The 22,437-nt window shown below is 43.3% G+C and overlaps 2 protein-coding genes across 2 annotated transcripts; both read left to right on the top strand.

Moving 5' to 3' along the window:
* Window positions 1–6,691: 6,691 nt before the first annotated feature.
* On the top strand, window positions 6,692–18,817 carry shc1 (SHC (Src homology 2 domain containing) transforming protein 1). Its single transcript, XM_085422997.1, has 12 exons — window positions 6,692–11,934; window positions 12,163–12,233; window positions 12,715–12,775; window positions 14,194–14,313; window positions 15,377–15,430; window positions 15,808–15,859; window positions 16,559–16,685; window positions 16,775–16,922; window positions 17,147–17,204; window positions 17,466–17,582; window positions 18,140–18,396; window positions 18,497–18,817. Exons 1-12 carry the CDS (start codon window positions 11,326–11,328, stop codon window positions 18,623–18,625), a joined length of 1,803 nt encoding a protein of 600 aa, XP_085279123.1. The 5' UTR covers window positions 6,692–11,325; the 3' UTR covers window positions 18,626–18,817.
* A 2,775-nt stretch (window positions 18,818–21,592) lies between these two features.
* On the top strand, window positions 21,593–22,133 carry lenep (lens epithelial protein). Its single transcript, XM_085422998.1, has one exon. The coding sequence runs from the start codon at window positions 21,939–21,941 to the stop codon at window positions 22,131–22,133; it is 195 nt and encodes a 64-aa protein (XP_085279124.1). The 5' UTR covers window positions 21,593–21,938.
* The last annotated feature ends 304 nt before the right edge of the window (window positions 22,134–22,437 follow it).

Below are 22,437 nucleotides of genomic sequence, written 5' to 3'. Positions count from 1 at the left end.
TGTCGTGATCGTGGAGGGGGAGGTAGGGGGAGGAGGCAGGGACGGAAAGGGAGAGGAAAGAAGAAGTTTAGTCTTCTTTTATGAAGTTAAGCATCAAATATACAAGGATCCCGGCGGACAAAACTTTCGACCCTTTGCCCTGTTATATGAAATTAAGCTGAAATTTGTGCAACAGCAGCAACAGAGCTTGGTGGGCAGGAGGGGCATTCAAGGGAAAGGGAGGAACAGAGCTGGTAAGTTGCTCGTTAAAGTTGCCCACACTTTTTGGGGGGGCATGGTGCGGTCTCTGCGTGCTGTGCGTCAGCTATAGCACGTATGAAAAGTGTGAGGAAACTGATTATGTGCTAAATTTGTGGGGACACATAGTTCTGCCGGACAATTCAATGTTTCGTTGTTATGTTACGCCACGGTGCAGTCGAGCCTGTTGGGTTACTGTAAGAAATATGTAAATGGTTAGACTGGGGCGTGCACGAGTTAACTAAATGTTTAACTTTGTGCTTTCAAACTTTGTGTGTGTGTTGCCAGGTTTTATTATTAAAACCTGAAACCTAAGTGAGCTGTTGTTGGAGCCTCTGATAAAATGTTTATAAGAGAAAGTGATCAGAAGTCATCATTGTGTCCTCTGGACGAGCAAAAACAACAGAAAGCAGGTCACTCACATGCCATTTCTTTTTAAGAGGCGCCAATAAACTCAAACTAGACCTGAGCAAAATAAGACAGTTATTTGAGGACATTTTTTGGTATAAAGGGGCAACTTTTTGCTGCTGTCGTCTTCTCCAACCTTCTTACTTTCCCTCTTTTGTATAAAAGCGGAAAAAAAAGGTGTAGGACTCTTGCACCCAGAACAAGTTTTTTCCCCATCACATTGGAGATTATTATGAAAGATACTTTTCACTACTCCTTCACTATTTAATAAATTTGTGTTTATTTTTGCTTTAGGGACTAAAGCCTGTCCTGGCTTTGCTGAAATCTGCCTGATTTGCTTCAGGCTATAAAGTGTCAGTGAGATAAGCCTTAGGAGCTATCAGTACACACACGAACCCACTCGCAAATCTGTACAAAGTCAGACATTAAAAAAAGCTTACTTAATGTTACCCCTTTTGTGCGCATCCATGGAGAACGGTCACCAAAACGCACCTCAGATGTGTAAAACAGGGTCAGTGTGACAGAGTTAAAGTTTGCGGTAAACAAGTGAAGGGCAGACAGACTATTATAGAAGCAGACTCAAGGCTATGTGCTGTGATTGAGGTAGCTGAAAGCAGTGGGCTCAGTGCTGTTATCAGGGTCAACCATACCGCTCAGACCAGCAGCCGCTGACACGATATTATATGACTCAAGTTATCTCCACCGATGAAATGGAGGCCGAGGGAAGGTCCAGTCAACATCTGATCCCAAGAAGCGGTAGATTCAGACACATGTCAGGAGCCTGACAAATAGGCCGTGTGCGTCTTAGACCCACGTAAACAAACACAGCACAGGCAGGAGGACAGTCTGGGACACAAACTGTCAGCCAAAGTCGAGCACCTCGGCCACTCCATCACACTCCAACGTAAACCAAAATCCACTTGATTAAAATTGGATCTGTCCAATTCCCTTCAAACCCCTCGGTCACCGGTAAAAGCCTTCGCCTTGATTGACGGGAGGTGTGACACTTGATTGTTACAGCGGTTTCAGCTTGACAGCTGTGCACGGAGTCCGTGCGTCTCAGACGCACAGCCAATTCAAAAATAAAGAATTCGATTTTTGTCAGCAGTGCAAATATTACCGCAGATATTAGACTTGGATTTCGGCCTGTGGTGCATCACTATTGACAAAACACAGTGCTGAGGTGCTAAGCTCTTATAAACACTTCGAGACTGTCGACATACGCTTTTTGTGTGGGTGTCTTGACCTGTGAGGATGTGTTTTTCTCAGGTTTCTTCTGTCTGGCTCATGTACTCTATCTGTCTGTCTCTCCGACCATGTGGGGAGGGGGGTTGTTTGTTCGCGTTTTTTTTCTACTTCCTGGTATGTATGAGCGCATTCTGGAAACCAACTGTAGGAGTTTGTTTTTGAGGCCATAGCATGTGGTTGTCCGTCACTGCCTTCATACAATAGAGCCGAGTCTCAGCTGCGTTTCCTCCTGCGGTGCTCAGTCTAGCGCGACGTGCTCAGCGCACTGCGTGAGCCACAGTTTGATTAACATCTCGTCCCGTGCGATGCTAAAAAACAGAAGTTAGTGCAGCTTCGGCGGAATTTCATTAGCAGCGTGATGGCTGCTGATGGTTTTTCTGAATTCTGTATGAGACTCTGGTTGTTGCATTTTTATATGCAGGGCTTTACAGCAGAGTGACTCTGTGGTGCCACGTATCTAACTTGAAAGTCTGTTTGTGTCTTTATTGTGGTTTGTCTCTCTTTACTCAGAAAGCTGAGATTGCATTTTCAAACGGTGTCTCTTCTTGCAGATCAGGATTCCTTCAGGCTCGCTTCACCGGAGGTCTTCAGTATATTTTAAAGTGCATAATGATAAGCCTGAATGTTCATGCCCACAAAGCAGGCTAAATATGTATATATTTAACAGTTATTTTCTCAGTTTTAAGTAAAGTTCTTGTACTCCAAGAAACTCCAGAATTTTGTACTATCTGGGGAAGACTCTCTGCTGGGTACAGCTTAACATAATTATCATATTTGATCAATCATCACAAAATCTGAATAAAAATAGCATTTTCTTCATTTCGGTGAGTAGTAATTGCATTTTAAAAGGGATTCTGCATCTTTAATTGATCTTATTGTGGAATACAGCTATATAACGTTTAGAAATGTGCACCAGTTGTCTTTTGCAAGGTTAACATTTCCCAGTAATCACACATTTATGTCCGAATTAAACTGTAACATTTTCAGGCAAATCACAGGTGGCTGAGCAGAAAATGTGATGTTTTTAGATGGAATGATCCCACATCTTACTTCAGCTTAGTGTTAATAGTATTGAAGTAACTCTTTAGGGTCACTTTAGGGTCAAGTTAAAATCTCCTAGCTGTTATTGTTTTGTAGCGTTGATTATTCTGTGTATCCGCTCCTCAGCATGCACTTTTCAGAAGCCACTGGTTAACATTATTCAGATACACTTGGACATGAAGCAATGTTTAAAGACACAGCACTAAAATAAATCGACTTGGAAACTTGTTAAAATAACAGTAAAAGCAGCGACTCAGCAACATGTACTTAAATTAGATGACACAGTCTTAATGGGTGAAGTGGTGTGGTTGTCCAGTAAAAAAAGTTTGAATCAAATTGCGTTTGCACTTCGCTTTCAGATGTTCACCCCAGTTTGCTGTGTGATCAGAACTTTTGTTAATTGAGCAAAAGCAAACTGCACAAAGTTTGCACAGCTATGACTTAAATCCGGAAACGTATGTTTGTGTAAAAAAAAAAAAAACCCTGACCCAAGTATTTCATGCAAACTTGAACCCTTGAAGAATTTCGATACTTGCTGCTACGGAGGACTAAAGGTTACGCCAGACAATGTTCAAAGGTTCAGCTGGAACCTCGGTGTAGAAACACCGCAGTTTCTGACAAGTAAGCCGTTAAACCGAGAAGGAAGTTGTAAGTGGAAGTCGTAAGTGGAGCAAAGCAGTAAGTGGTGGCAGGAAAAGAATGATGGAAGGAGATAGAGATGTGGGAGTGTGGTTAGAGGAGGGGTGGTGGTGGTGGTGGAAGCACAACCCAAAATAGCCAGCTCACATGTTTGCTGTGTGCGTAGTGAGCTACTAAGCCGAGAGAAAGTACTCCTGCTGAAGCCGTGGCTAATCTAATGTTCACCCTCAGCCTAATTTTTGAAAATTTGATTGCCTTTTTCCAGTGTGCCTGCTTATTTGTGTTTACGTTTGAGACTTTCCCGTGTGAGTTACGCTTCCTCCCTCTCTCCCTTCCATTGTTCATTCTTTACTCGACTCTTGTCTGTCTTGCCTTGATAATGGGAATTGATGTTAGTCAGCATCTCTGGCAAGAATCCAAGAGAAAATGTCAGCATCGAGGCCCTGTTTACTCATCTTTGCTAATTTTTTTTTTTGACTAGTTCAAATAAGGATAAGTGAGGTGGGTCAAATCACATTACACACACACACACACACACACACACACACACACACACACACACACACACACACACACACACACACACACACACACACACATATACAGTGTATGAGCAGACTGCAGATGTGGCCCTGCAGCGTGTGCATTAGATCCAGAGCTCTTTCTTAGTCTGTCTCCGACTGTTTCATCTAATAAACACTGACTAGCTGCAGTTTCCACAGACTTCTGCAGGCGCAGAACACCTAAACTCACACTTGCTAACTCGCGCTGGGCAAGCTGAAACACAAACAACCTACACATGCAGTCCTATGAGTTGATTCTTTTCATTCCACAGGGTATGTTTCAACACGCACAGCGGATTTCTGCCTTTCTCCTTTCACTCTTCCTCTCTCCTTCCTTCGCTTTCCGTTACTTTATCCCTCTCAGTATCGCCCGGCCTCTTCCCTGTGTCAGTGTTGTGTGTCTGTGTGCTCGATATGAAGAAGGTCCCATGACTCTCTCCACAGCTGATGCTGGGAGCAAAGCATGCTGGAAGTCAAGTGGCTGCAAGGGCGCTGGTTGGAGCACGCTGTAATTTGCTCTTTGATTTGTGTGCGTGTGTGCTTGTCTGCGACTGTGTATGCTTTTGTGTACTGTGTGTTGATGTGCACCTTGGTGTTTTTAGGGCTACAGACTCACACGCTGCCTGTGCTGGCCGATGGAATATATGGTAAGGCATTAAAATGATACAAGCAGCTGATCAAAAAAACACATCGTGCCACAGTGGCAAAGGAGTTGCTGCTTCTAAATTTCTGATATGATATAGAAATGAACAGACTCTCGCATCCAGCCCTGGTGGGCATATGTGTAAAATAAGCATTATTTGTTAAAGCACTGTAATTTCAGGGCTGCACAATTACACCAAGAATAAAATAAAATTGCTCTCAAAGATACTGTGGACACAAGAGTGATTGTAGTTGGTGTGCAATATTTCACCAATTAAGATGCCTCCTTTCCATTTTCATGAAATTATAATCGAGCGTTATGAAAGTGTCACGTTTCAGGCTTTGATATGAAACAAACTGGAATGTTCTCTGACCCATTTAAAAGGGTTTCCAAGTAGCATATGCAACATAAAACAAAAACCTTATTTAAGAGATGTTTCAACAAAGCGCAGCCTTCTAAGAAGCAGTACAGTGTGATGCAGAAAAATCACACGCCCCTCCTTTTTTACTCCTCATTTGCTATCTTTAATATTGCACAAGTTTTCACCTGCAAGAAAGAACTGGAAACTAAAGTCATTTTGAAATCGTGCTTCAGTAATTGTACAGCCCTGTGCATGTAAATTTATTGTGGTTTGAATGGGATGTTAACTTTACTTCCTCTGCAGTTTATTAGTTGCACCCAAATAAAACAAATGCAGTTGGAAGCTGTGAGATAAATCGTACCTTTATGAGCTAAAAAACCCATATCTATATTTTCAGATGGATATGTTTGGTTATTTTTGGAGGTTGCGGCTCCATGGAGAAGAAACTGGCTGAACTGCAGTAGTTTTCAATTCAATTCAATTTTATGTATCTAGCGCCAAAACACAACAACAGTTGCCTCAAGGTGCTTTATATTGTACAGTAGATCGTACAATGAGTTTTAGTTGGGTGTACTGAATAAGCTGTCAGCTCAGTGTGGTTGCTATCTTTTTAATGTAAATTCAAGATGGCACCTGAACTGTTAATTCACTCAATCTAATAAGGGAGCACAAAATGTTCGATTAGGTCAACCCTAAGCCACAGTGTATCGTGTGTTTCGCTGGTTCTGGGCGGTGGAGGGTGTCTTCTTCGCCAATCATGCCCATCACTACCAATCAGATCACTGTGTATGATGACGAATGCTAGCTGTCTGCAGTTGTCTCATTATGAACCTTCACATCCTTGAGTGCACTGCTTGAGCTCACAATGATGGTGTAGTGGTGAAAATTGGTACAGCGGGGACTCTTTGGGGTGTCATTTGAGGACTCTGCTATCCACTCTGCCGGGTTCCTGTGTCACTCTATGTGTGGTTTCCTCTACTTTCCGCAACACTGCCTTCTCATCAGATGCGCTCAAATGTCAAGACCAATCTGTGGGATTTCTGCTTTATGTCTTCCAGTCTTTTCCCCTAGAGTGCTGTAGTCATGTAGTAACATTGGAAATATTTATCATCATGCGAGTGCAGTCTGCTTTCCTTTTTCCCCTCACTTTGTCCACTTTTATCAAGGTTATATAGAGTGACCTCATGTCACAGCACACAGAGGCTATCTATATCCATCCTTCCTCTCTCTCTCTCACTCTCTTCCCCTCACTCTTTAACTGTGTTTCTCAGGTTACCAAACATGAATAAGGGAGGAGCGTTGAATACCCAACATGAACAGCCCACCCTCCACATGCACACACAAACACATGTATCCACCATCCCTTCCCTTCTCTTCCCTTCCCTTCATTCCTCCTTCCCCATCCCCATCTCCATCTCTCCTTGGAGTGTGTGCATTTCTGAGTAGAAGTGCAGCATCTTTCTGTGCATACACATGTATACTGCTAAATGACTCTGGCTGCAGAGAGGAGGTGGGGGGAAGGGAAGGAAACAGGAAGGAGGTAGCATGGGAGAAAAGAAGGTGGGGAGGGCACAGGCTGTGGCGCGGTTGTGTGTGTGTGTATGAAAGAGAGAGACTGAGAATGGGAGGCAGCATCACCCACCCAGACAGGGAGGAGGGGAGGACAGACAGTGTGCTTGTGCCTCTAACAGACAGACAGAGGTGGAAGGAAAGTGGGGATGAGAGACAGACGTGAGGGGAGAAGAGGAGCACAATGAAGGACTACCATCATCCATCCTGGCAACACTGCCATTTCACCATCTGCTGAAAGAGTGAGAGAGAGAGAGAGAGAGAGAGAGAGTGAGAGGAGGGACGAAAAGAGGAGGCAGCCAAACGGAGGAGAGGATAGATGGAGAGGAGCTGCCGGCAGTGACTTTGTGAATTAACCGAGCGGAAGAGCGGATCAGAGGAGAAGCACGTTTTTCGGGGAGTGGACGAAGGGAAAGCTAGGAAGAGGAAGGAGAGGACGAATGATCGGACAAGCTGTGGCCGTTTAAACATTAATGTGGTTCTTATGTGAATACGGAACCTAGCTTTAGGAGAATCACCGTGGATTATCAATTGCATGCTTTATAAACCAAAAAAGGAACTACTTCGGTTTTTGTTTTGTTTTTTTGTTTTGTTTTTTTGCCATTCATTAAAACACTTAGGGAAATCGATAAGACTCACTTTATACAGAACAGTTTAATTACTTTTTCTTTTCTTTTTTTGGAAATACAGACTCCCTTTGTGATTTTCTATTTTCTTTTCCTATCCTTCATGAGCGTAGGATCTACTCTGCAGGATGTTATACAATCATTCTAATCTTTGTTAGCTGCCGCACAGAATATTCAGGTTGTTTTTATGCAAGTTTTCTAAACATGAGTTGTCTTTTTGATGTTAATTCTTGGTGAAATTCTTGTTTATACAGTTATTAGAAAATAGATTATTATTCTTTGAAAACAGTGTCAGTTTTACATGCCCTAGTCGGAGTCGGTGCAAGCGACCGACATCGGATGTCAACATTGATTCGGTTTTATGGCTGGCGGGATGCCGGCCAAACTTTGATCATTTCCTGAACCATATTGATCTTTCTAGGAGTCTGTAGTTTTTCTCCTGTTGGATGAAAAAAAAGAGCTCTAATGTGGAGCCTTTGATGGAGCTACTAATTGCTTGCAATGTGATTTGACAAAGCGGTTATCTCTTTGTCTGAAGATTTCTGCTGTTGTCAGGACTTCTCAGTATATATCCTCTGCAGGCATCTCTTTTAATGTCTGTTGCCATAGCAACGGGCAGCAGCTGCAGACAGAACAAGATGTAAAGTTGGTTTTCCTTGTCCTATCTTTTTAAACTGGTGCTGTGCCGTTTGGTAATTGTATATATTTACTTGATAAAACAAGATTAGTTCATTGTTTGTGTCAGTTTTTAGAGTTTTTGTTTCCCTTCTTCTCTACTAGACAGTCCTTGTCTTTGCGGAGCTCGGCAAGCTCCGGGAATCAGGGTTGTTTCAGGTCACCTGTCTCCCCCTCCCAATTCTCCATGTTCGCCTTGTACGACTCATCTCCGTCCAGCCTGTCCCGATCTCACATTTATTAATGACAACTACCATTTCCATCAGTCAAACTGATGCTCTCTTATCAGAAATGACTGGATGAATTAGATTACAGTACTGATTTCACTTGTACATATCACAGCTGCGTGGCCCCAAGGCCACCAATTACCAGTCATTAGCTGTGTTTGTCACAGCCTTTTCCTTTTGCTGTTTGTCTCTAGGTGACTCAGGATTTCTCTTCCTGTAGAGGGTCATCTCCTCTGCAGTCACCTGACCTACACTGTGTTCGGTGCACTAAAACATCCCTGGGAAGAGCCAGGGTTAACTCTGCCCATAGAGCATTTCAGCAGCTCCCTTTTTTTTAACAGCACCTGAATTTCTCTCCAGTGTTAGCAAGTCTACTGAGGTTGAATAGTTTGCCTTTTTAAGTGCTATTCATCTCTACGGACTAAGTTCTGGTTTTATTAGATGCTTTACAGCTTTCTGGAGATCGTCCCAGCCTGTCTTGCAGTTCATAAGTATGACTGGATCCTCCATGGTGCTTTCTGGCCAAGACCAGATGGATGACTAGCTAGAATTGCTAGACAATCCCTCTGTGGTGCTAGACTGGTGTAGGCGACTGTTCCTTTGCCATGCATTGAGCGCCCACCACCAGCTTGCGGGCTGTCCTTCAGGCAGAATGAAGTTCTGAAATCTTAGTGTGAGGAGGAAATAAATAATCAACCTTTTTTGCTTGGCATTACTGAAACGCTGGTGCCACTTTTACAGACTTTTGTATGTGTTGTGGAAAAGGTGGGTGTAAACCTTCTCCTTTGAGCGAGCAAAGGTCAACAGATTGTAAGTATGACTAGTGCCTCAGCAGCACTAAGTTGTAGGTCAGCCAGCCAGTTTACTGCTGGACTGTAGGTGTAGCTTTGCCTCCTACTGAGGTCAAACTGTTGCAGACTGTTTTAATTGTGGGGCTCCGGTTTGTGAGAGACTGTTAATGTAAACAGACTGTTGTTTGCCTTCTAGATTGGACTATGCAGACTATGAGATGTGAGATGGTGTCTGTACAGTAGAGAGAGCTTACTTGCTGCTTGATAAGCCCTGCCTTAGATAAGGAAGGAATATAACTCTTGGCTCGTTCATATCATCTGTGACAGTGTCAATATTTTTCTCTCAGGTAAATAACTCTGTTCTGCGATTGCTATTTGAACTAGGCCGTAATAAAGTTACAGGGTGAGAACAGCCGTGCATAGAGAAATCAGCCTAACAGCAGTTTTGATTGAGCATTTCCAGCTGGGCGAGTGACTACATGTTGAACACTGGTGAGCCTCAGCACCATTCAGGGAACCCTGGGTTGGGAGTTCAAACCTGACCAATCAGGTCTCATTACCATCACAACAAGACCACCGGTAGTTGTTATCAGCCAATGACCTACATTCTTCAGTGTTACATCACCACCGTGCTACTGCAGTGTGTGTCAGTGTACCAGACACAGGCAGCATCTCAGACTCAAACTACCGCTATCTAATGGTGCTCCAGGAAGAAAAAAATCAACACCCTATGTGGCCAGTTTTAGGGAACACACTTGAAACAAGACAGGCTCACTTGTTTTAGCCATATCAGGAACATCAGTCAGGAACAGATTCAACTCTGCCAGTGCAGTCTTAAGTACTTCACTTTTTGTCTTTAGGGTTTCTGTTGGTGTCAAAGGTTACCATGCCTAGCCTTTAACCATCTATAATCCTAAAGCTAAGGGAAGCAGAAAGACAGGGCTCAATATTATTTTTATTAATTTTTTTCGACTGAGGGACTGTTAAACGGGACAGCCTGGAGAACGGGCGAGCAGACGAGGGAGGGGGAGAGGGGGAGCGAGAGATCATCTGGAAGAGGAGAGAGGAAGTGGTGGCGCGGGAGAGGGCGGAGGCGTTGGAGAGACAGAGGCTGGCGGAGCACATAGTGTGGAGGAAGAGAGAAGACTTCCAGGATAAGAGAGGAGACAGAGAGAAGGGAGGAAAGAGTTCAGAGAAAGGGAAGGCGCCTGCGCCAGAGGTAATCTGGAAGAGAAGAGAAGAAGAAGAAGAAGAAGCAGGGAGAGAGAGAGCGAGGGCCATTCAGAGAGGACATGAAAGCATTTGGAGGAAGAGAGAGAGGGAGTGAAAAGTAGGCGTTAAAGAAAGTGTGCTGCTACCAAGAGTTGGAGACTAGCCATACATCAGTAAGCCTCCTCTCTCTTCTTTAGCAGTTCTGGGCTTCATTGAGCTCTGCAGGTGCTTGCTGTCGTATCGACCAGTTGAGGCTGTGTATAATGTGTGCGTCGCTGCCGCGTTAGCGTGCACGGCCCTCCTTGCAATCCCCTCTCTGGCTGCTAATAGGATTTTTATGGGCCCGTGTCAAGCAGGATAGAGCTGCCAAGGGGAGCTGCTTCACACGTGCACGCACAAGCGCATGCCAACACGAACATACACAGATAATCAAAGAAGCATTGTAGGCCGGCAAGGTTTATACTGCCTCATGCATGTAGACACATCACATAGAAATGCGCACCCCCCAGAGCAGTAAGACATACACATGAGGGGGTGTTCAGAGAGACAATCACTTGTGCTGATTCTTCATGGTGCTGGTGACAGCTGAATTACTGGGCCTCACTCAGAGGCTATTAAGTTGGGACAAGATAGTCACAGATATTGTTTTACATCATGGCAAAACACCAAGAGCAACAGTCTGTGGACAGCTAAGAAGCTATTCATCAGTACCTGGGAACTCAGAAAACACTCAAGTAAATTTCAAAATGAACTCATGACAACATGAGCTGCACTGGTGCACTAAAAAGCTTTTTTTGTCTGTGTTTTACCATTAACTGGGGCACCCAACGTTTCCTCTGTGCTTTTGCTCATACTGCTTTCATTGTGGATAAAGCCGTTTTTAAAGCAGTTGGGTTTTGGCTGCCTGGAAACAAGTGGAGGACACACAACCAGACAGATGGATGCAGCTCTTACACTGAGCAAGACAGACAGATGGCTGTTTGTCCTTTCAGAGAAAAACTTTGAATACTGAGACAAAGAGACTTTGAATCACAAGAGCCTGTGTGGACTTGCACGGATATAAAAACTGACACTGCAGATTCATTATGATTCAATTCATTATGGAGAAAACAAAATACACCCATTTTCGGAGTGAATCACTGAGCTCAACTGACGAAACAAACTCCAATCCATCATCGTTTCCTCCTTCCAGTCCTGTCACCCCCCTCACACCCTCCCCTGGCTTACCTTCCTCTGTCTCTTCCTCATCTCTCACTCCCATTTTGCCCCCCTCCTCTCCCCAACAAGCTGAGAACAGCCCCACCACCTTCTGCTCCTTCTTCCCCAGAATGGGCTCTCTTCGTCTGGGTGTCTCAGCTACTCTTCTCCCAGGACTCAAGGCCTCAAGCAAATCACAGGGAGCTCAGGCACCTCAGGCACCTGTTGAGTCCTCTGGGGATGACAGGAGCAACTCTAGCTCCTCCCCACCACTTCATCACCCTGTTTCGCTTCTAACTGCTCCTTCTCCCCCTCCCCGACCTCCTCTGCAGGACATGAACCGGCTAGGAGGGGTGTCTAGGAGGGCACGGGTGGAAGGAGGGCAGCTGGGAGGAGACGAGTGGACGCGCCATGGCTCCTTTGTCAACAAGCCCACCCGTGGCTGGCTGCACTCAGACACTGTGGTCAGCACCACTGGTGTTTCCTACAGTGTACGGGTAAGTGACTGGCACATTCTCAGTAGCCTCTAGCTTAAATGCAAAGTTGCACGTCACCCTTGCCAAGCTGTTTTTGTGTACATATAAACCCTTCATTTTTAGAAACTGAGTCTGTAATGAGGAAAGGATACTGTTGCTTTCTTCCTCTGTTGTGTTCCCTTGGTCCAATGGGACCAGGATGTAGGAAATGTCTAATGTTAATGTTTTGCCTTCCTGTTTCCTGGGCAGTACATGGGATGCGTGGAGGTGCTACAATCAATGCGGGCGCTGGACTTCAACACCAGAACTCAGGTCACCAGGTGAGATTACACACAGCTCATCGGCTGCAGGTTTGACCTTTCACTCGTTTCATTTCTGCTTTGTTTCTGAGGGGGCGAGATGTTAAAAGTGTGGTTACACTTTGAAAAATGTTATGGCTCACACATACATCACTCACCTCGCATTTACTCCTTTGCCCGCTCGCTCGCTTCCGCTCCATTTTTCTTGCGGGGCTTGTTTTCTTTCTGTTTTAGCATCTGACTACATCTGCCCGTGTGTGTTTGCATGTACACGCCTGCCGCTCTCAGAGCCCCCAAATTAGAATGTTCTGGAATCCTGGTGGTTTCCATCTGGTTTCCGCAATGATGTTTGTCTCCGTGGCAAAGACGAGCCCAGTCGCCAGGGACGATAAATTCTATCACCCGCTGCCAGATCTCATTTAATATCCATAAATGTGAATCTGGGAAGGTGTTTAGGTCAATTACATGCCATTTGCAAACATGCATGTTTTTCATTTTTCAGGGAAGCTATCTCTGTGGTGTGTGAGGCAGTACCCGGTGCCAAAGGAGCCCGCAGGAGAAAGGTAGGCGCTACATACAGGAGCACACACCCATACAGAGCATTATTTATTTATAAGACTTAAGTGGACAGCGTTATGAAGAGTTTTCTGGATAAGAGCTAGATTTAGCTCCGTTGTCCACCCTGTGGTCAGTGGGCTATTTAGTCTCATGTATACACACAAATGCACAAAGAGCCGTGTATACATGATTTTAGAGGACATTACATTAAGTTGCATTCATAACCTGGAGTTTTTCCTATTTGTTATGACATTGATCCTGAACTATAAACATTACACATTTGGCACTTCCTTTTTTTCCATAATGTGTCTTTGTTAACTGATTTAGGTCCCCAAAACGTGAGTATAGCTGGACCACATGCACATTTATTGTTTGGCTATCTTTATGAGCACATTCACTGACTTAATCCATTCCCTTGCCTCTTTATCTTCATAGAAGAGCCTATCCCTAATCTAAACCTAATTATAACCTTAACCTACACACAAAAATCAGGACCAACTGAAATGTCCCCACTTTTCCTCCAGTGATCTAAAAGTCAGTGATTCCGTCAAATATAGCTTTACAAGTACACACATACACACACAAATCTTGATTTGGGCTGATTGTACACTTCTGTGGTTAGCCGACTACTCACAGGTAATTACCAGTCACTCTCTGATCTCTCTTTTCCCTCCCTGTTGTCACAAGGGAGGCTGGAGAGGTGGAGTAGAAGCTTGTGTGGAGCCAGCGTCAGGCCAAAGGAGCACAACAGATTAGCAGACACAGCCGCCAGTCTGCTGTTTAAAGACTGCGAGTGTCTGTGCACAGTATTCCTGTAAACCTAAAAACATCCACCCAAACAGTCTATAAAACAGGTGGCTATATTCAGCTGCTGTAGCAGGGTTTGACCAAGGAATGTCTGACAGCATAGCACAGCAGACAAAATACAGTTATAGGATATAAACTAGAATAGATTAAACTAGTCTAGTGCCTCTGATTTGGCAGGACTGAGGTTAATGTGGCCAAGCATGTGCTTCCTGTCCTGTTGCTCCTGCTTTTCTCACTGCACACTCTAAACATTTTGGAACAAATATGGATGAAAGCCATGAGAACAGTAGGAGGATTTGGATAAACGTGCTGGCGCAATAATGCTGGCACAATAGTGCTGGCATGGTCTGTGTGATGCTCTTGGCCCAGGCTACAGTATGCGAACTGTCCTGTCTATTCCCAATTGGTCGCAGTTGGCCTTGGAGACAGGATCACTTTCACAATTGCAGCTGTTCTCCCACTCCCACACACAGGCCCACAGTCATGCTGAGGCAGGGAGCACTCAGTGGACTATCATGCTTTGTTGAATTTTTTAAAAAAACAAAACGTCCTGTTGCTTTTTGGTTTGGGCACCTTGATTTGATTATTACTAAAACTGCTCTCTCTCCTTTTGCAGCCTTCTTCTCGCTGTCTAACGTCCATCCTGGGAAAGAGTAATTTACAGTTTGCAGGCATGACAATCAGCCTCACCATCTCGACCAGCAGCCTCAATCTGCTGGCCTCTGACTGCAAACAGGTTAGAACGAAGCTCTAACCTCAAGCTGCTGTTTTCTCAAACTCTACCCAGGCATTCCGTTGAGCTGTCCTTGAAAGCCAGTAATCTCGCTTTTGAGTCAGAAATACACTTGATTGTCTGAGCTCTCTGTTGTAGCTATGGGGCATGTTTTCAGGTACCCTGAGTGCACTTAGCCTGTGGAGTTTACCGAAGCAGAGAAAACCTGGGGATCTCTTTGCTTGAGGAATTTTTGTGTGGATTTTGTTATGTTTTCTTACTTTCGAAGACCAATCTACAGATGATTTATTTCAAAAATTCTAAATGTTTTTATTCTTTGCCTTCAGAGTTGCATTGTAATCATTCCCACTGCTTTCAGCTTCTTGTTAATGGTGTAAACATGTTTAGTTCACTAAAATGTTAAAGGTGGTTGAATCTCAGTGATATAAACATCATTTTTTTTAAAAGAAATTCTCAGTATTTTTCCATATCTATTATGTATCGTGACCTCCTGGAATATTCAGGAGATGCCCCGATATATATTTGGAACTGCTTCTCATTGTTTGCCTCATTTACTCTGGATGCTGCACAAATCCCTCTTAACCATTGTCTTGATTCCTGCTTTACCACAAGGCAGGATGTGATCCTCCTCTTAGACCTCTAATGAGTTAATAGCTGCTGCACGATGTTTATCTTTGGGGAGATGGTATACAGTGGTGTAGTGCATTCGCATTAGCGCGAAGAAACATGTCATGCAGAACATATACCAAATCACAATTAAGGACTCACAGACCACACTCTGTGCTTGAAGCATTAGCAAGTGTTGATGCTGTTATTGATCTAACATGGGTGGTTGTTGCAGACTGTTAAAAAGGTGTTCCATCCATTGTCCCTACTTAGTTTTTATCTCCGCTGCAATTGATAGCGCTCAATGGAGGAAAGAGCACTTTTCTCAGTAATGATTCCACATTTGTCTTTTCATCCACATGCTTTCATTTCACTTCCCACATACTTCATGTCACCCACGTGCTCTCCTTCTCCCTCTCCTTCTTTCTCCCTCTCTCTTTCTCTCTCTCTTTCTCCACAGATAATCGCCAATCATCACATGCAGTCCATCTCTTTCGCCTCTGGAGGAGACCCAGTGAGTCAGCCAAACCCTGTTTCTCAGCTGAAATCTCACTCTCGCCTTTTTCCATCTTTCTTCAGCCAGCATGCTCTTCCTCCTTGCCTTCTGTCGTTGTCTATTGCTCTGAATACCACTCATTTTATTGCAGCCTTACTGGATTGCCTGGACTGCAGTCCCTCTTTCCAGACATTATCTCTTTACTTCGTATCTTCTCTCTCTTTTCTTTAAGCTCTGTAAGTTTTTAACTTCTGCTGTGGCTTAAACACCAAAGTCTTCGCTTTACCTCTTTCTTCTTATTCTCTTCTTAGCTTTTCTGTCCTAAACCTGCCCTTCACTTTTCCCTCCTATTGATTTTTCCCATTCTGACTATCTTCCTTGTCGGTCTCCCTCAGGATACAGCTGAGTACGTAGCATATGTGGCCAAAGATCCAGTCAACCAGAGAGGTAAGTGGCAAAATGACAGCCTCACCAAGGTAGCAGCTGCCAGTGTAGATAAAATGATCCTTTAATACATGAGTTAGAGTAGTTGCTTTCATTGCACTGTGCAACTAGTCCTCTTTTTTTTTTTACTTTCAGCAAATATAACCAAACATTTTCATTAATGTATGAACTGAATTTAATCTTAATATAAGTAAATCAAACTTAAATAGCTTTATTAGCTGTTTATTCCCCTTTGAATTTGCCAAATACCCCGCTAGAGCTAAGACATTACACACCCAGTGTGTGGAGAAAAGGCAGAAGTACATTTTCCACCAAATGTCTATTTTTGAAGTCCCATAGTTTGTTTGCAAGCTAAATTAGTTAACTTATGGCTCATTTCTCAGCTGAAAAAGCAAAAACACTCCTCTGTTTAATACTGAAAGTGAAAATCTTCGGGCTAGATTATTGACATTAAAGTTCTAACATGCAGTGCTTATAAAAAAAAGAAGCCATCCTATTGCTTATGTAATTTCCTGAGTTAAAACTAGAGTGTGCAAAATGTATTAGAGCTGCTACATGTGTCCTACATCATCGCACATAATAAAAATGTACATGCATACGTGCTTTTGTATTCTACCTGTATCTGAACGTATTTGTATGTTGGAGCACATGCTTCCTTCAAAAGAAGCCCGCTTATCAGCTTTTTGTGCCTCCTTATTGCAGCATGTCATATCCTGGAGTGTTCGGAGGGTTTAGCCCAGGAAGTCATCAGCACCATTGGTCAGGCCTTCGAACTGCGTTTTAAACAGTATCTAAAAAACCCTCCGAAACTGGTCACACCTCATGACAGGTAACTGTCGCTTGCACAAACCTAAACCAAGAGCTTGTATTTGCATATTGTCTCGTATAATTTGTTTCTGTATCTGTTCTCTGTGACAGAATGGCTCCATTTGATGGCTCTGCATGGGAGGAAGAAGAAGATGAGGCTGCTCCGCCTCCTGATGTCCCGTACTATAATAATTTCCCTGGAAAACAGCCTCCCCCTGCTGGAGTGATTGACATGAGGACCCGGCCTGGTGCCACGCTGGTGAGAACCGTGCATATTAACATGAAAGAAGGAAGACAAGCATACCCCCCCCCCCCCCCCCCCCAAAAAAAAATTAATTAATTAATTAATCAATTACTTGTGTCATTCCTAAGTGATAGATAAATAGATTGTAATCATTTTACTAGCCAGAAAAGAACATTTTTTTGAGGATGCCCACATGGTGCACGCATTCAGCATTTGTTTGTACCCCTCTGTGTTTGCAGCCTTATGGACAGCCGGGTCAGAATGACATTCATAAACAGCCTCTGCCACCCCTACCAGGTGAGCTCTGTCGCTGCCTGCATGTGTGCATCTCTTTGGACTTTATCTGTCGTTCCTGTCCTTTTTTTTTTTCTTTTTTGGTTACTAACATATTTCTTTATATTATTTGTTGCTAAATCATGAGAAACTTTCTCTCCGTTTTTGCCCTGTTTAGTCCTGATAAAATTCTTAGAATTGCAAGGAAGTGAGAATACGTGGCAAAGTTCTTCCTGTGTTTGTGCAACTTTTACTTATTTCCTTTTTTATTTTGTTTTTTCTTAGTGGGTGCCAAAGAAGGTGGGCGGGAGATGTTTGATGACCCTTCGTACGTCAACGTAGATAAACCTCGCCTCCCAGCTGCAGCAAACGGAAATGCTCACAAAGACGCTTTCGACATGAGTAAGTGTCTTTTTGTGCGTTTTTGCTGGAAATCTGCTAAGTGAAGTTCAAATGGACTGAATCCTGAACACTAGTGCAAATCATTAGCCTGTGAGAAAACTAAATAAGAAAGGTAATTTGTGATGTGTGTGGGTTGTAATCAAGATGACCAAAATTTCTGGCAATTGCAATCAGCTATTTTTCTTTCATGTGAGAAGAAAAGAGGGTTAATCATTGGGCTCGTGAGATGAGTAAAGCAGTTTGTATTTTACATTTCCATATGACTGATGCTAATTGGCAGTGGAGCTCTCCACAGAAGTCAGCCTCAGAGGAAGATAAGGATATTAGAATGTCTTTGTCCATTACAGGGGCAATTTGTATAAGATTATTGATTGACTACATAAAGCTTTTCACGGCAGAGTCCACAACTGTGTGCAGCATCTGTCAGAGTCAATGTGGTTCACTTCCCTATTTATCGGTCGTGCAGAAATGCAGACAGTGCTATGGGATCCTACAGGACAACATGTTATCCACAGTGAAATACAAAATAATACATTTCTGTGCGTTCATTTTTCAAGAGCCACTGGATGATGCCCTGGGGGTTTCTGGGCATGGAGGCCCAAACTCAGTGACAGCAGTGCCCTCTATGGTGCAGCAATTACAGTCTGAAATCTGGTTCCACGGGAGCCTAAGTCGTAAGGAAGCAGAGAAACTGTTGACCCGAGATGGAGACTTCCTGGTGCGGGAGTCTGGAACCACACCTGGGCAGTACGTCCTCACGGGACAGCAGGGTGGTCAGCCCAAACACCTGCTGCTCGTTGACCCAGAAGGAGTGGTATGTCACGAAACGATCAAATTCATAACAGAGATTTCAGAGTGGAGGGTTATATTGGTGTTGAAGCTTACTCTAATTTATTCCCCTTTTCTTTTTTCAGGTCCGTACAAAAGACCACCGGTTTTCGAGTGTCAGCCACCTGATCAGTTACCACATGGACAACAGACTTCCCATTGTGTCAGCTGGGAGTGAAGTGTGTCTGCAACAGCCAGTAGAGCGCAGGGCCTGACCTTACCCACACCAATGAAATACACCACCAAAAACATACACTCCTACTATTATATCAGTTCTGCACAACATACACGACCACACACACACACACACACACACACACACACACACACACACACACACACGCTCATTTCCTTTAATGCACACAGAAACACTACACCTAACACACAACGATACATATGCACACACATTGCAAAGAAAGCCAAAAAAAATAGAAAAAGTATCACCAGTTTCTCTGCAAAATCACTCACTTGCTGCTGTTGCTATATTTCCTGTCCAAACTGTGATCTACGGTTCCTTCGCTGACATCACCGACTATCAGGCGCATTCCTCCAAAGCGGAGAAGCACTGCTGCAATTTCTCAGCCTACTGTGAACCAGGAAGGAGCCCTTTGCAAATTACAGAATGGGGCAGAAAACAAATGCAATCTTTTTTTCTTTTTGTTTTTTAAGAAAAAAAAATCTTTATCTGTAATTATGAAAAAAAAAAAAGTGGAAACGTAATACTACATGGAATCATGTACTGAAATGGCAGAACTGAAGAGTGTGGAAAGGAACATTAAGGGACATGGAGGGAGATCTTCAGTACTTCTAAGCATGTGCTTTCTTTATTCTTTCTGAAAGGAGGGAAAAAAATCCTCCTCAGACTGTTGCTGGAGCATTTTAGATAAAACACAAACTGGATGGCAAGAGTTCTTTGTTTCCGAGACTGAACTAGGCTCAAACACAAACTCTCACAGCAATCCTTGGTATAAAATAATTCGGCTGGAGAATATGTGTACAGGTATACGAGTTTGGTTCCGATCTCATCAGAGGGCCACCCCCAACCCCAACTTCTCCTCTTTTAAGGACTTTTAAACCCCTGGAGGAAAGCCTGTATGCAAATCTAGGACTGCTATGCCAATGATCTTCATATACTGTATATTCCTTTTTTTTTTTTTTTTTCTGTGTTTCTGTTTATTATCTTGGCACTCATCAATCAAAGGACACCCTGAGTACGCAAGGATCAAATCAGCTGTATCCTCCCAATCCCTTTCTAAACGCAGACGTACACACCTTTTACACAACTGAGTCAGCACCACCTGTCATGCCAAAGAACATGAACTTGGTTGAAAAGGAAGCAGAAAAGGAAGCCATGAATATTAACAACTCCTATCGATCTTGTGCGTTTGCGGCATCGGAGCAACTGTGTGTAGAAAGAAATGCATTTCGAAACATGCCCGTTTTAGAGTGGAGAGGAACGATTGTGTGCATGGGGGGGGGGGGCAATAAAGGAGATTTTTAAAAAATACATCAAAATCAACCACAACACAAAATTCAGTAAGTTTGGAGAAGCTTAGACGAGATATTATTGAGCATTTGGTTTACATTAAACACCTTAATATGCGTTTGCATCGACAATCTATGTGTTATATCTTTAAAGAATATCCTAATTGAAAAGAGCAGTTAGCGGGAGACCCCTTTGACAAGTGTTTAACAGTCTAAGCAATGAATTTCCTTCTGCAAAAACAATGCAAGTTATGTCATGGTAACTGGTTATGTAATTTTGATGTTTGTGTTTTATTGAATCGTTTGAGAGAATAATGAACGATTTCCAAACCTTTTATGCTCCGAGGTTAGACGGATATTGCTAACAATGAACTGTTCAGCCAAAGGTTGCTCCTCGGCGTGCTGTGTTCACAGATTTTCGAGGATCAGGAGGGAGAAGTTCACGTTATTGTTTACTGTTTTCCTCCTCCCTTCATGATGTAGTTGTTTTTGGTTTATATATCTATATCTATATATAGATATAGATATATATACCTTTTTGATCGTGCCTTGATTCTTCAATGCAGTCATGTCACTCCAATGCAGTCACCTTATGTACTTAATTCAAATGTAGTCAGCTACAGGAGAATCTTACAAAAAAAGTCTCAGTTTATCAACAACTTTGCAAAAATGACACTCCGGTAAACACACACAAACAGATCTAGTGATGGCAATCTCCTCTGATGCACGTTCTCGCGTTCAGCTTACAGTCACAGATACTTGATGTCACCATCTGGGGGGGAGTGGGGGTCGGGGTGGTATGGGATCGGGGGTTTTTCCTGATCATCTGTAAATAACATAAATTTTTGACTGATAAGCTTAAGTGATGGATTATTGTTTCCATTTTTGTATATTTAATGACTTCTTTGATAAATAACACAGAGCCAGAAACCACAGCACAGAGGTCGCTCATGTAGAATTTGAACACGTCGAAGAGACCGAAGCCAAAATTTAAAAATTTGAGAAGGGATTTTTTTTTTCAGCCTAAACCTTAACTATCTGTTAGTCATTAGACTTTGAAGTGGGCTAACATGTTGTAGATCATGTATGCACACACATACCCGAGTGACCGCCGGGTCAGTCTGCATGTTCAGCTTTATGCAGGTCAGAAATAGGAAAACGGCAGAGAAGTTCTGCCATTACTGTGCGTACCTGTTGTATGTGTGTGTGGGCTGGAACAGGCTCACTTGATGCTCTTTATCGTTAGTGAACTGGTTCTGTGTTATTATTGTGCATCACAGTAGCCTTTGTTGCATGAAAATCCTTTCAGAAAATTAGTTGTTTATTGTTGGTGATGGTGGTAGTGTTGATGATGCTGTTGTACTTTTTGGTTTGTGTTTTTAAAAAGCCAAAGGTTCCTTTTGAAATAGTGTGCACAGATAATGATTTTTATTACTTTATGTTTCTGTTTTAATACTCTTTGTCTTGTTTTGTTTTTAGGGAAATGTGTCTGTTTACACCTGTATTGGAAAAATATAGATTGCATATATAAATACATATATCACTTATCTGGCTTTGTGAGTTTGGCTTTTGCTGTGCCTCCCTCTGTGTACATCAAAAAAGTTCAGCAGAGACTGAAACAAAGCACACACTACGAGAAAATATGAGCGTTTGTTGTACGCTGACCCGAACAAAGAGTGTGGTGTCATGGCGAATGTGTTGGAGCTACTGGAACTCTCTTGTTTGTGGCTGGAACAGCAGGGGCTTATTCAGGGGGGCATCATACGACACATGGGAACTGAGTACAGCAAAGGTAAACAAGGTCTTTAATCAGTCAGCGGGCGTTTGAAACTAGAGGACAGTCCAGAAAATGCCAGATGTGGGTGGAGAGCGCTTGCAGTTTGTATAGGAGGTTATAAGTAGAGGAGTGAACAGTGCCGGGAATACGGAGCAGAGCTCAGCTGTTGCATGGGTCTCATCTGACTCCATTTGTCACAGCTCATCTTCCAGTTCTTCTCATCGACTGCCCTCCTCGTTGCATTTGTCTGGTCCCTCTGCACAGCCATGCACCCCCAGCGTCCTCTTCCCCAGGCCATGCCTTCCGCCTCTCTGGGACAGCACCTGCGGGACATGGCCATGGGCCTGGGACGAGGCAAGAACTTCCTGGGAGGAAACTTTGCCTACAGTTTTATCCAGTCGGTTAAAGAATGCCTCTATTTCCTCCTCTGCTGCTGGTGCATCAAAGAGATCCTGGACTGACAGACTGAGAGAAAAGGGTACATCAAGTGGTAGAGCACAGATTTTTCCTTGTTTCTCCACTGGGTCCTGTATTGTAATTTCAACCAGCTTTTATTTCATCAGAAATGGGAGTGTTATATGGTAAAGCCTTGGCAGGTATGACTTGTTTTGAATGACTGTTATGTATAAACTACATGCTTTAATTTATAGTGTTTAATAAATCTATCAATAATAATTTCAAAATCATAAAACCACTCAACCCTTTAACATTTTTTTGCTTTTTGTTTTTCGGTGTCTCTATAGGAAGGGAAGTCTTTTGGGGTTC

This window comes from Rhamphochromis longiceps, linkage group LG11 (genome assembly GCF_057381845.1).
Source record: "Rhamphochromis longiceps isolate RC_006_pf linkage group LG11, R_longiceps_female_GT1.1, whole genome shotgun sequence".
Lineage (NCBI taxonomy): Eukaryota > Metazoa > Chordata > Actinopteri > Cichliformes > Cichlidae > Rhamphochromis > Rhamphochromis longiceps.
This window is presented reverse-complemented; position numbering and strand designations above follow the sequence as displayed.